This window comes from Apiospora hydei (assembly GCF_038363865.1).
Source record: "Apiospora hydei strain CBS 114990 chromosome Unknown utg000002l_segment0_segment0, whole genome shotgun sequence".
Classification (NCBI taxonomy): Eukaryota; Fungi; Ascomycota; class Sordariomycetes; order Amphisphaeriales; family Apiosporaceae; genus Apiospora; species Apiospora hydei.
The window spans coordinates 4863124-4876893 of record NW_027117361.1 but is presented as its reverse complement, the minus strand read 5'-3'; the positions used below and the strand labels follow the sequence as shown (position 1 = coordinate 4876893).

The following is a 13770-nucleotide window of genomic DNA, read 5'->3' as shown; positions in this document are numbered from 1 at the left end:
CCCTCCTACTGCCACTCTTCCCTTTCCTTCTCGCCTTTTTGTTCCCGCCACCTGCCATATCTTTGCTCGAATACTTCCAGCAACAACCGCCTGTCGCTATACCTACCTTATATACCGAAAGGCAACAACAGCAAACCCCTCCTTCCACCGCTTCCCTAATCGCCAGCTATGGCAGGCCCCGCCTCTCCGGGCACCGAAGGCCCCACGTACGAACCGCCCAGCCTGCCTCCCGGCTGGATTGCACAATGGGACGGCTCGAGTAAGAAGTACTATTTCGTCTCGATCTCGACCGGTGTATCGCAGTGGGAGACTCCCTCCCAGGCCGCGCCCGGCGGTACCCCCGCGCCACGCGGCGACCATCCCTACGGTGCTCCTGGCGCGCACCCAGAGCTCATCACACATCCCGACGGCACTCAGACAATAAAGCACCCAGACGGTCGTATGGAACCCGTTCTCCCGCCCGAGGGCGCCAGAGCGTTGGAGAGTGGCCCAACTGGCGAAAGAGGATTCGGCGTAAGTACATAGCTTTGGACCGCCAAGCTGCTGTCTACAAACGACGTCATACATGCAGGACGACTGACATATCACCTGTCATACTAGAGTTTCGCAACCAACGCACTCATGAACCAGCTCTCCGGTAAACAAGGCGGCGGCAGTGGTGGCGGCTCGAACGGCCTCGGGGTTTAGCCAGTCAGTTTCTAGGAGGTGGCCATGGTAACAACAACAACAGCGGTCACGGCAACACTTCTGGGGGACAGGGAAGCGGAGGCGGCCCAGCCGGCAAACTGGTTGGCGCCTTAGCTTCAAGCCTGTTCTCCAGCGGTGGCAGTGGCAAGCCCGAGCAACCTCAGAACTACCACGGCGGCCAGTCGCACCAGCCGGCGCAATCTGGAGGATTCGCTGGTTCGGTCATGGGCGGTGTTGCCAACATGTTTGGCGGTAACAATCAAGGCCACTCTGTACGCGCACACCCCCGCTCTGTCTTCTAACTCAACCTCTGCTAACTGCTACTCAGTCTCAGAACTTCGGTTACTCGAACACCGGCAGCCAGGGAGGATACAGCGGCCAAGCACCTCCAGCTTCATACCAGCCTTCGAGCGCGTCGACTCCGGCCTATTCCTCATCCACGACCGGCCAACATACAAGCCAACACGGCGGTGCACCTTCTTATGGCGCACAACAGCATCAGCAACCACAACCACACCACACTCCTTCGTTCCCTCCGCCGCAACATACTTCGTCATATAGCAGCCCACCTCCTAATACCCAGTCTCACGTACCGGCTTACGGCTCGCACCCGCAAGCCCAGGCTCCAGGCTACGGACATAGCCCGGTATCACAGGGGCCACACTACTGTAGGAACGACCCAATATGACCCTTCCTAATGCTTGTTCTATACTGATCGGATTCGCAGCACACCAACCACCCTACAATACTTCTCCTTCTGGCCAGCACCATCAGTACAACGGCGGCGGCCACCAGCAATACCCCCTCCCCAGTCAACTTACAACCCCCAATACGGATCGTTACCTCCGACATCTGGCGCCTATCCTGGACCCCCGACATACGCCGGTGGAAACCAGCATGCACCCCCGGTACCGAGCGGTTCCCATCCCCACCATGGCCAGCAATCAGGTCAAGGGGGTTACCCTGGTAACTGGTAGCGAGCTGTAAAGGAAGGATGCTGAGATTGGTAACTTTGACGCATTCGAGGGATGGTAGATTTGTCTTTGATGTCGCATATATCATAGCTCTTGCTTGCCATCTGCGTTTCCTCCTACGGGTGCAACGGCCACAGTATATCAGTGCCTGCATTTCTCTCTGAGATGGGAGCAATGAGGGCAGGATGAAGTGACGCAGCAGCGCCATATAAATGTGATTACGCTGCTCGTCATCGAACGGCTGTCGTCGATGAGTTTTTAACGAGCCACGAGATTGAAGAGTAATCCGGTATACAGACGAGAAATTTGGGTAGAGGGCAATTTGGTATGATCCGAAAATGCATTTTCAACAGCCTCAGCCACCACCGATTTACTGTTCCTTTTTGTCTTGATCTGGCTCGGCTGCGATCGACTGGATCCAGCTCGAGATGCGGCGCGCCATGAACCATGATAGAATGGCTACTACGACGATGTAGCCGATAGTGGGCAGGAGCGAACGCGGTAATAGGTTGAAGACGTATGGGTCAAGAATAACGTCCACGTAGACAGGAGGCACCTCGTTCATCAGGGTCTTGTTAGTTGTGTAATAGTCTGCAGCGGCCAGGATCTGCAAGAACAAAACGGATGCCTCGCGTTCCCGAGGACGGCCTGCGGACGACGAGCCATCATTATGGCGTTTATGCACGACTCGGTCAGAGTTTTGACGGGTCAGAGAATAGTCAGAAAGCTCAGTGATGAGCTCAGCAGACTCAAAGACGGTCTGCAGCTCATATGTATTGAGGACAAACGCGGTGGGTTGCTATCAGCTGTTAATGATGGGGTCTGGTCGGACTTTATATAGGTGGATATAGCGAACCTACGGTAGCTGCCCAGCAAACCCTTACTTCGTACCGCTGGCCTTCGGTGAGCTGATCCAGAACGAGCCAAGTCGGCTTACCGTACTTGGCCGAATCGGTGGGAAATTGGGCTTCTAGGTACGTCCGGATGGCCCAGTTGTCAGGGGTCAAAGTGTCGACCTGTAGATCGTCGAGGTTCGGGTGCGTTGACGGAATGTTGATGTTATCAGGAGCCAGGAAGATGGCCTTCTCCGTATTGGCCGTTACCAGAGGAGCGGTTAACAAGACACTGATCAGGGCCAACATGGTATTCATGATGGGAGAGCCACCTTTTGCTGTGCGGGCTACCTGGACTCCGGCTCGGCAGATGTGCGTGTGTGCGTGTGTGCGAGTGCAGCTGGAATGGATAGATGGGCGGATGGATGGTGCTGCGAACTGTGAGTGGATGGAGTCCTGGGACGTGAGTGAGGCCCAGCAGCGGTTCCCAAGTCGGTTCCTAGTTTCGCTTCATTCCGGATCCCCGGAACGGGTTGCAGTCGAAAGGGTGCAGGTCGCTGGGGCTGTCACGAGCTTTCTGGAATTATTGATTAGAACACCGGTCGCGGCTTATTAGGTGGGACTCGAGGACGGGGACTCACTTTCTTTCTTTCTTTCTGGAAGGACGGACAAGAACAGGCAGGCAAGCAGATAATGGAGTGCAACAAGAAGAGGCCGTCGTCTACTTACTCTCCTGCTGTCTACCTAAAGCTGCACGATTTGTGATAGTGATCAAACAGGCCGATCACTTTGGTTCAATGCAACGCGACCCAACGCAAGGCTGTTTGTTTAGTGGTAGGGATACTTCGGAAGAGTACCCCGTACTCCGTATGATAAGTGCTTTTGGCTTCCCGTGTCTAGTTTCTGTAAATATCAGAGGCCAGCATCAGCACTTGGACACCTTGGAAGTTTGCTTGACCACGAGACAGACAGATAGAACAATGATTGGTCACATAGACAGACAGACATTGATGAGGTATGTACTGTACTGGTAGTATCAAATCTGTGATCAATTTGATCAATCTAAGTGATGACCCCTGAGCTTCAATGTACGGTCAAGCTAGGTAGCAGCAAGCACCTAATCGAGAGTACGTGGAAGATGGTGGCCCCCTGTCCAGTGTCGGGCCTGTACCGTCCCGTCTTTTTCCCCTACTGCCACTACCACCTGCCCATTCACACTCAGTGAATTGAATTTCATGGCCTGAGGGCTAGGCTGTTTGAAGTAACGCTTCAGCGCGCTTACCCTCTTCTGGCCGCGGACATGCATGGGAAATCAACAAGAAAAAAAAATAAACGAAGGCGACGGTGGACAGGCCTGTTGTAGACAGACGTGCAGCAATTGGCAGCTACCAGCCAGCGAGAGGTGTGTACCTGTAGCTTGGCCGGCCGCTCATTCACAATTCCGTCACTTCTTCACCACAGTGCACTGGCTGACTGGTTGGCTGGTTGCTGCAGCTAAGTAAAGGCCCAAAGCACCAAGACCCCTCCTGCTCGCCCCCTGTCCGCCTGCAAATCAATCGACAGCTGCTAGTCAACAAGTGCTTCCAGCGCCCCAAGTCCCCCCAAGTGGCAGCAGAGTGCCAGTGCCAAGTGCCTTTTCCCTCATCTCACTGCCAGCCAGCATCCTCTTTCTCTCCCCCCCCACCCCACCTTGCGATTATTAGTCAACCCACCCATTGCCGTCCCTGTCAATCCCGTTTCTGTGTTGTTGACCTCCTCTGCCAGCCTGCCAGTCCAGTCCCTCAGTCCCTTCCTCCCACCCCATAGGCCGGTCGGCGAAGCTAAGCTACTTTACCCAGGGTCAGGTATCTTTTGATAATTTCAACAACCTCCCCCCCAAAGTGGGCTGTCGTCTTCCAGTCTAAACAATCCACCTCAAACCTCTAATCCCTCCTCTCTCTTCACTTTCTGTGTCTTGTCTCTGGCTGTCTGTTTTTGATCTTCCTTCTTGAACCATTCTCACCTTCATCGTCTTTTCTCACTGCTTTAGCATTCCATCCAACCGACAAGATGCGTGAGATCATTAGCATTAACGGTATGTTGCTCCTCCCCTCCTATTCCCACTGCCCATTGTTTTCCTCTCTCGCGCGCGTGTTTTTCGCCCACACCGCAACATCCCGCGCTGGCCCCCTTTGCCCATGCCGTCGCTTTCCCTTCAGGCCCAATCCATGTCCAGCCGTTTCGCAACTCGGATTTCCCATACTGACTTTGTGTTTGTGTAGTCGGCCAGGCTGGTTGCCAGATTGCCAACTCGTGCTGGGAGGTAAGAAAGATGTCGCCAGCTCCTTTGACAACATCCCGTCGATCTCGCTCGTCGCGGTGCCACCCAGGCAACCGTGAAAAGCTACCACGCCAAGGCCAAACCTACAACAGACACGATACATACCCTAACAAACATTGCACTGGGCCAAACATACTGACATGAACGCATCATTCTAGCTCTACTGCCTCGAGCACGGTATTCAGGTATGTCTCGATGACAAATCCACATTTCGCACAACAACAAGGTTGCTGACTTCTGATTCCTATAGCCCGATGGTTACCTGACCGAGGAGCGCAAGGCTGCCGATCCTGACCATGGCTTCAGCACTTTCTTCTCCGAGACTGGTATGTAGATGATGCTTCGTGTTCTTTTCGCGAAGCGGTGGGTTGCTAATCACATTTCACACCAGGCCAGGGCAAGTACGTCCCCCGTACCATCTACTGCGATCTCGAGCCCAATGTCGTCGACGAGGTCCGCACCGGTACCTACCGATCTCTGTTCCACCCCGAGCAGATGATCACCGGCAAGGAGGATGCCTCCAACAACTACGCTCGTGGCCACTACACCGTCGGCAAGGAGCTGATCGACCAGGTTCTGGACCGCGTTCGCCGCGTTGCCGATAGCTGTGCTGGTCTCCAGGGTTTCCTGGTTTTCCACTCGTTCGGTGGTGGTACCGGTTCCGGTTTCGGTGCTCTGCTCATGGAGCGCCTGTCTCTCGACTACGGCAAGAAGAGCAAGCTGGAGTTCTGCGTCTACCCTGCTCCCCAGACCAGCACTTCGGTTGTTGAGCCCTACAACTCTATTCTCACCACCCACACCACCCTGGAGCACTCCGACTGCTCCTTCATGGTTGACAACGAGGCCATCTACGATATCTGCCGCCGCAACCTTGGCCTCGAGCGCCCCAACTTCGAGAACCTCAACCGCCTGATTGCTCAGGGTAAGTGCCGAACGCTTTGGCGCAGATTCTCCCTGACCCAGCATATTCTAACTTGTGTAACAGTCGTCTCCTCCATCACCGCTTCTCTCCGATTCGACGGATCCCTCAACGTCGATCTTAACGAGTTCCAGACCAACTTGGTCCCTTACCCTCGTATCCACTTCCCTCTGGTCGCCTACGCGCCCATTGTCTCGGCCGCCAAGGCTGCCCACGAGGCCAACTCGGTTCAGGAGATGACCATGTCTTGCTTCGAGCCCTACAACCAGATGGTCAAGTGCGACCCCCGCAACGGCAAGTACATGGCCACCTGCCTGCTGTACCGTGGTGATGTCGTCCCCAAGGACGCCCATGGTGCTGTTGCCACCCTCAAGACCAAGCGCACTATCCAGTTCGTCGACTGGTGCCCGACTGGTTTCAAGCTGGGTATCTGCTTCCAGCCTCCCCAGCTTGTCCCCAACGGTGACCTCGCCAAGGTCGACCGTGCTGTGTAAGTGAACCCGACCAGATATAATGTTGCGACAGTATTCTAACAAAGATATAGCTGCATGCTCTCCAACACCACTGCCATCGCCGAGGCCTGGTCCGCTCTGTCCTCCAAGTTCGATCTCATGTACTCGAAGCGTGCTTTCGTCCACTGGTACGTCGGCGAGGGTATGGAGGAAGGTGAATTCTCCGAGGCCCGTGAGGATTTGGCCGCTCTCGAGCGCGATTACGAGGAGGTGGCGACGGATTCTCTGGATGTTGAGGGTGATGTTGAGGCCGAGTACTAAGGAACACACGAAAGGCACATCAGCAGCCAGCGGGGCAGGAAAGTGCGCCGTGATGGGGACCGACTGAGGCCTTGGGTGCTCTGAATAACCGAGCTAACGCATGATACCCTGATTGTCTTTGTGAAAAGATGCAGAAATGCCGGTTGTTGTTGCATGAGTATAGGGGCAGGAGGATTGCGCCATTCTTGCGAGGATGTACGAGATAACCAGGGGACGAGGGGCTTTGATCATTCGATTCACACACTGAGCCTGAGGATGCGTAGTAGTCGTATACACTTTGTAAACCCGTTCTATGAAGTTTAATGGTATGACAGGAGCCAATATTGTCGTTATTCCTGTTTAATGATTGGCCAGTCTCATCCAAACCCCCCAAGCTTGTCTTGCTTCCCATATTTTTCATCATGATGTGAAATGCGATCTGGATCACGAAAACCACGATTGAAGACCTACTGGTTTGGTGTGCATACGTGTATTATGTATGGTTCCAACGGCATATCTAGGATTGTTCCCCGAGGCTAATACAGCAAATGGCTGCCCAAGATTGGGGGACCCACGATGCAGCGTGACGGTTGGGCGCAAGTTGTTTCTAGGGGTCTTGTCCTATAGCCAATGGACTCATGCTCAGGAAAATCATGAAGTTCGAAGGCCTCCTGCACTCCGCAATCCGAGCCCAGAGAATCCCCTCGAAATTCGGTTGGCAGAGACGTGCAGACGAGGTGCATGTCGTTCATAACCGTTTCTGCCAATCAGGGTGCAGCTAGTTTCGGCTCGTGACAATAAGATTGCGTTTCCATTGAGGGTCGGCCACATATATTGGATTGATGGATACTACGTCCTTACATAAGGTAGATGTTGAAATTGGAGAGCTGACAGAGAAAGTCAATTCGCAATTCTGTACATGCAGGCAGACTTTCCGCACGGCGACATGATAAACGTCGGCGCATATGTACATACATACATACATATATACATGTCATGCAGACACGGACACAGACACAGACATTGGGTAGCTGAACATGGAGCTGATGATAATGATGAGCTTCAAGACCGACGGAGCTTCGAAAGCTTGGGCCGGAATTGATCCTTTTGCTTGCTGGGTTAGGCTGCGAAGAGGGACTAAAACTGACGTCTGATGACCTGCGAGCACACCGAACTGGAATTAGTAGTCCACTGTGCACCCCGGCCTTTGGAGAGCTCCCAAGCTTTACAGGCAAACAGCCCCTGTCCTGTTCGTCGCCCATCCACCATCTCCTGCCTGTCCCGTTCTGGTCCCAGTGCATCCCAGAGCAACCCAGAGCAGAAACTCCACCCTAGAAAAAACAACGGGCCACCAGGCGATCCCCTTTTGATTGATTGACGACGCCGGGCCCAGCACCAACCAGCCAGCCTCCTCCAAAAGTTGAACCATCTGTACCTGCCAGTGAGTGACCTTGCACTTGGAGATGGTACACCACCGAGCGCACAGAACATCTCGATAATTAAACCTTCCAAAGCCAGGAGACTGCGTGTACCTGCTGCGTATGATACTGTACCTTCTTTCCCATCACCACCTCCCCGAGGCTGAACTATTGTCGTCGCCCCAAGCCCCCTTGGCGTCTCTACCGATTTACGGCCAGAGCATCGTAACCAAACGCAACAGACCAGACCAGACCAGACCAGACCCCGTTCCGCAATCGCCGACCGACCTACTGCAATCTCCATAAACCTCGATTTATTGCGCAGCCAACCAAGCAAGCCGAGGCTGGGCTTCATACGCTTGTTTCAACCCCCTTCCGTCCGCCAATTCTCGGCGACGATAATAAGCTGGCAGAGTTGGGAAGTTGAGCTGCCTGGAGTCGACGTCTACTGCGACCTACGATCATAACAAACATCGTACCTCGACCGTCGTCAAATACGACACGCAACCACCAAAGGCCCCGTCCTACCAAATTCCACCATCAAGACCAACCGAGCTCGGCCACGCAACCATGTCGATCGAAGCTGTTGAGGCAGGTAAGTGCTTACTGGCATGGCAGGCTGCTTTATCAGAATATAGCAGTCCACTTCTTTATCATCGCCATACATAACTAACGTTACCCTCCTGTTTATAGCGGTGCCGAACCTCAACCTTACTCCCGAGGAGAAGCGGGTCTATGGCCAACTCTTCCGCCAAGCCGACACTGAAAGTGTCGGCGTCGTGACCGGTGAAGTGGCTGTCAAATTCTTCGAGAAAACGAGACTAGATTCCTCAATTCTCGGCGAGGTAGGTTTACCCCCCCCTGCGCGAGGAGTGCAAACTTCGAGTCAGGATGCTAATATAAGGATCGTCCATCGTTAGATCTGGCAAATAGCAGACCAGGAGAATCGCGGCTTCCTGACGCCCGCTGGTTTCGGCCTCACCCTCCGCCTCATTGGCCATGCGCAAGCCGGCCGCCAACCATCCCGAGAGATTGCCCTCCAACAGGGTCCCATTCCGCGATTCGAAGGCTTCACGCCCGCCGGCCCTCCCGTGCCTCCGCCGCAGCCGTCGCCGCTACAGGCCCAGGGAACCGGCGGCGCGCCCATCCGTATACCTCCTCTGACGCCCGAGAAAGTATCGCAATATGCCAGCTTGTTTGAGCGACAGGGCCTGCAGGGGAACCTGTTGCCTGGCGACATGGCCAGGACTATCTTCGAGAAATCGGGTCTACCAAATGAAGTGCTGGGCAGAATCTGGCAGCTCGCCGATACCGAGCAGAGAGGGTCGCTTGTCCAGACGGAGTTTGTCATTGCGATGCACCTCCTCACATCTATGAAGACGGGCGCCCTGCGTGGTTTGCCCAACGTCCTGCCGGCTGCTCTGTATGAAGCTGCGACGAGACGGGGTTCGATGTCTCGTCAAAGCCCTCAGCCGACTGGCCAACCGCTCTCGGCTATCCCGCGACAACTGAGCGGCTCGGCTCACATGCGTCCTGCTGGCCAAATGCCGCGATCACCTCTGAACCCCCAGGCTACCGGCCTCACCCCGCAGATGTCTGGCTCAGACTGGGCCGTGACCCCGGTCGATAAGGCGCGGTTCGATCAGTTCTACAACGATCTGGACAAAACAAACAAGGGATTCATCACCGGTGAAGAGGCTGTGCCCTTCTTGAGTCAATCGAACCTTTCGGAGGATGCGCTAGCTCAGATCTGGGATCTCGCTGATATCAACTCCGAGGGGCGGCTCACCCGAGACACATTTGCCGTCGCTATGTTCCTTATCCGCCAACAACGAACCCGCCGAGACGGCTCTAATACCGTGCCTACGACGCTGCCTCCTAACCTAATCCCGCCGTCGTTGCGCACTCAAGTGCGTCCCCCCACTTCGAGCGGTTCTCCTTTCGATGCGCCTGCGCCTGCGCCTCCTCAACCGCCACCGGCGCCCAAGTCCGCTCTCGACGATCTCTTTGGCCTCGACTCGCCCGCTCCTGCCCCTGTCCAGGTGTCTCAGACGACTGGCGGTTCGGCTGCGAAGGATCCCTTTGCGTCGGCATCTCCCATGCCACCGGCCTCTCCCGTCCGAGCCTCTCCTACCGGCAACCAATTCCGACCTTTTGTTCCGTCATCTTCTTTCGGCAGAGGCCTGACTGCACAGGAAACCGGTGGCTCAGCAAGCTCGGCTGGCGGTCCCAAGCCGCCTGCGGCTATGGGGGGTATGGATGATCTGCTCGGCGACAACGACCCGGAGATCAGCAAGAAGCTGACGAACGAGACAACCGAGCTGGCCAACTTATCGAACCAGATTGGATCCTTGTCTAACCAGATGCAACAAGTCCAGGCTACACGTACCAGTACCGAAAAGGATATTAACCAGACCAGCCAGCAGAAGAAGAACTTCGAAACCCGGCTATCTCAACTACGAACCGCCTACGAGCAAGAGGTGGCGGTTGTCGATGGGCTCAAACAGAAGAAGGAACAGATGCAGCGGGAAGTCGGCGTTCTCATGCAGCAAACTTCTGAAATAACAGATAAACGCAACAAAATCGCCGAGGAACACAGCACTCTCTTGGCAGAGTTCCAAAAATACGAATCTCAAAATGCCACCCTCAAGCAACAGATCAGCGAGGCCAACAACGAGGTTGCTCAATTGACGCCACAAATTGAGAAGCTGAGGTCGGAATCTCGCCGGTTGAAGGGTATGGTGGCCATCAACAGCAAGCAGCTGTCAACCGTGGAGGGACAACGTGACAAGTTGCAGGCTGAAGCGAAGGAGCTGAGCAACAACAGTGCCGCCGCATCGCCTCGAGGCAGTGTCTCTTCGCCGGTTCCTGCACCTGCTCAGGTGGCAAGCCCGGCGCCGTCGTCTGCTAGCGCTAACAACCCCTTCTTCAGGCGGACTGGAAGCACTGACATGATGGGCGCCTTTGCTTCGCCCCCTGTTGCGAAGCCTTATGGCGACAAGTCGTTTGACGACATCTTTGGTGGTTTTGCCCCTAGCTCGTCGAGCACACCGCCGCCGCCGGCAACTTCGTTCAAGCAGCAGAATACGGGCACGTCAACGGCAAGTGTTGGATCTTTTGCAACCCCGGGAACTTCTAGTCCTACTGTCAGTCGGCAAGATACCCTGACTGCTGAGCCCCCAGCTCCGCCTCTATCCCGGCAGATGACTTCTAGCTTCCTGCCTCTGGGTAACATGAGCGAGTCACTAACCTCTTCTCGCCAGGCATCTCCCCCAATGAGCCGTTCGGGTGAGCCTAGCGCCACTACTGCTCAACCCATTGAACCTACCGCAACTGGTCAAAGTGTTACCTCGAACGCAGCGGATGTTGCCAAGAGCTCCGACGCGGAAGAGACACCCGCTGTTGGTACAGATGGCGTACCTATCCCAGGTGCTTTCCCCGAGGAAACCCCAAAGGCTGTCAGCGAGAGCCCATTCGGCAGCAACCGGGATAGCGAGATCTTCGAGAGCATGAAGAAGGAGCCCGTCAGCGCCAAGGACGACTTCGACTCGGCCTTTGCCAGCTTCCCAGGCAGCTCCAGCAGTGGCCAAGAAAAGCCCAAGGACACTAACAATACCTTCACCAAGTTCGACAGCGAGTTTCCCCCGATCTCTGAGCTTGACCGAGATGACGATTCCGAGACCGCTAGCGAGGGAAACGGATTCGATGATGATTTCGCTCCTGTTTCGCCAACCACCAAGAAGGCTGATACCAAGGACGCACCCCAGTCTACGTCGCCTGTCGATGCCACCAGGTCTGCCGCCAACGTCCCGGCTGCTGAGGGATCCATCGGAGCCGCGTCGTCCACGCACTCCACGAAGTATGACTGATTTTTCTTTCTGTCGGACCCCTTCAACAACAACACCGAACCAGTGCTAACCACCAATAAAAGTGCCGCAACAGCCCCTAAGGACGATGATCCCTTTGCCCCAGCATCCGACTTTGCACCTGCCCCTCACACTGTTACCAACACCGCCCCGCCAGCTGCAAAAGGGGCCTTCGACGACCTGGATGACGAGTTCGAGGGACTGGAAGATGCTAAAGAGGGCTCTGCCGACGACGAGTTTGCCAACATCTCGCGATCCAACCTCGATGACTTCAACCCTGTTTTTGACAGCAGCCCTCCGCCTTCTCAGCCAAAAAATGAAACCTCCAACGCCTCCACTGCCTTCGGCATTGACAGCAGCTACGACTTTGGCAATGTATCTACTACGTCTGCTGGGGCCCCGACGATCTCGACAAACAATGCTGGTGCGTCGGCTGCTGGACCAGGGCCCAAGTCCCCGGACAACCAAGAGTGGGATGCGTTGTTCGCTACCTTGGACGATGCTCCTGCCAATGGCACCAGCGAATCGGCAGCACCCAAGGCTAACGAGCAATCACAGAGTCCCGTGTCCCCTAAGTCGGGCCTTGCTCCTCCTCGGCCTGAGAATCCTGGCAGAGCACTTACGGAGGATGGTACACACGATGATCCGATCTTGAAGAACCTGACCGGCATGGGATACTCGCGGAACGATGCGTTGAATGCTCTGGAGAAGTACGATTACAATCTCGAACGGGTGAGTAATGCGTAAAACGTCGCACACACAATAACGACCGAGGCTTCGGTTAAAAGACAACACCCGCTGATACTTTAGCGCAGGCTGCCAACCACCTTGCGAATCAATCCTAGTCGTGTCTCACTATTTTCCTTTTATTTTGTCTTTTTCCAGTCGTATGGGTGCGGTAGCGGTCATAGTGTGGTGGTGGCGGCGGTTTGCTTTGGTTGTTACTTAGTTAATATGAGAAGAGGGGGTGGAGAGAACCAACCCCTCAAACTTGCACACTTACAATACGATATGAAGAAGACTGTGTACGCATTTTTTTAACCTTTTTTGCATGGAGAAGACGAAGAAGCCCGAGGGCTACTTGCGAGATACATTTATGCTTTCGTTTGTAAAATCCGGCTTGCATATAAGGGGCGTGGGTGGTATGGTTTAATTTTGATGTTGTCTTATGTTCCTCCTCGTCTTGGCTCGTCGTGGTGAGTTGATTTGAGAGGGGTTCGGTAGCATTCGTTTTACATATTTGACATTACGGTCTTTTGACATGTTTATGGGGATTTAAGATCGTGATCCGAGTAGTGCATGGTATTGGCATGAGCCCTCAGGTTTCTTGAGGGCATTGAGGCTCGGGTATGGACCCCGGAAGATGAAGGAAGTGACACAACCAACCTCCGAGTTGGGCATGCTGCATTACTACCACCATGATCAACTCCTCCTGAAATGCTCGACCTGGAATCCCCAACGAATTCGCGCATACGCGTACTTGTATCCGACCCATCTAACGGCCTCTGCGTGGCATACCACCAAGGTAGATGAGCTGTATTGATTGTTGTCTCGAACCGGGAATGTCTGCGTCTATGGCTCATCGAAAGGTCAATGGTACGTCGCGAAGTATGAGCATGTAGCTATGTGGGAAGGGGTTGGAAACAGTTCATAACTTGCAAGTCCAATGGGTTATGGTCAGTCATGTAGTTATCGGTTATGATCAGACAAACCCCATCACCCGTCTGCAGCCTCAACTGGCGGCATTCGTTTTTCTTGATGTGTGGGAAGCAAGCTTTTCCCTGGACGGGATCACCTCAAACCCAGAATAGTGGGATGAGTTCGCCGGCGTGATTCTGCAACGGTCGAGGCAAAACGCAAATCTGAAGAATGAAAATTTTCCGGACGTTCTGATAATATTTCCTCGACGGTTGGTAGCTGGAGGTCCCTAGGAGGGCTCAGCGACCGAGAATGCAGTGTTTCCATAAACCGCGAATACAACTGACGATATGCGATTCGGTA

General features: G+C 54.6%; 4 protein-coding genes across 4 annotated transcripts; 3 read left to right on the top strand and 1 right to left on the bottom strand.

Moving 5' to 3' along the window:
* Window positions 1-168: 168 nt before the first annotated feature.
* PG997_001531 (ww domain-containing protein) lies at window positions 169-1674 on the top strand (the record flags this gene model as incomplete). The annotated part of the gene is made up of 5 exons (XM_066805846.1): window positions 169-513; window positions 601-637; window positions 688-959; window positions 1016-1355; window positions 1415-1674. 5 exons carry the CDS (start codon window positions 169-171, stop codon window positions 1672-1674), a joined length of 1254 nt encoding a protein of 417 aa, XP_066675619.1.
* A 357-nt stretch (window positions 1675-2031) lies between these two features.
* Window positions 2032-2812, bottom strand: PG997_001530 (uncharacterized protein; the record flags this gene model as incomplete). The annotated part of the gene is made up of 2 exons (XM_066805845.1): window positions 2032-2460; window positions 2522-2812. 2 exons carry the CDS (start codon window positions 2810-2812, stop codon window positions 2032-2034), a joined length of 720 nt encoding a protein of 239 aa, XP_066675618.1.
* A 1731-nt stretch (window positions 2813-4543) lies between these two features.
* On the top strand, window positions 4544-6506 carry PG997_001529 (uncharacterized protein; the record flags this gene model as incomplete). Its single annotated transcript, XM_066805844.1, has 7 exons — window positions 4544-4568; window positions 4756-4796; window positions 4973-4999; window positions 5065-5140; window positions 5206-5736; window positions 5800-6223; window positions 6278-6506. 7 exons carry the CDS (start codon window positions 4544-4546, stop codon window positions 6504-6506), a joined length of 1353 nt encoding a protein of 450 aa, XP_066675617.1.
* A 1967-nt stretch (window positions 6507-8473) lies between these two features.
* Window positions 8474-12614, top strand: PG997_001528 (uncharacterized protein; the record flags this gene model as incomplete). Its single annotated transcript, XM_066805843.1, has 5 exons — window positions 8474-8498; window positions 8597-8748; window positions 8824-11762; window positions 11835-12501; window positions 12558-12614. 5 exons carry the CDS (start codon window positions 8474-8476, stop codon window positions 12612-12614), a joined length of 3840 nt encoding a protein of 1279 aa, XP_066675616.1.
* Window positions 12615-13770: the final 1156 nt, after the last annotated feature.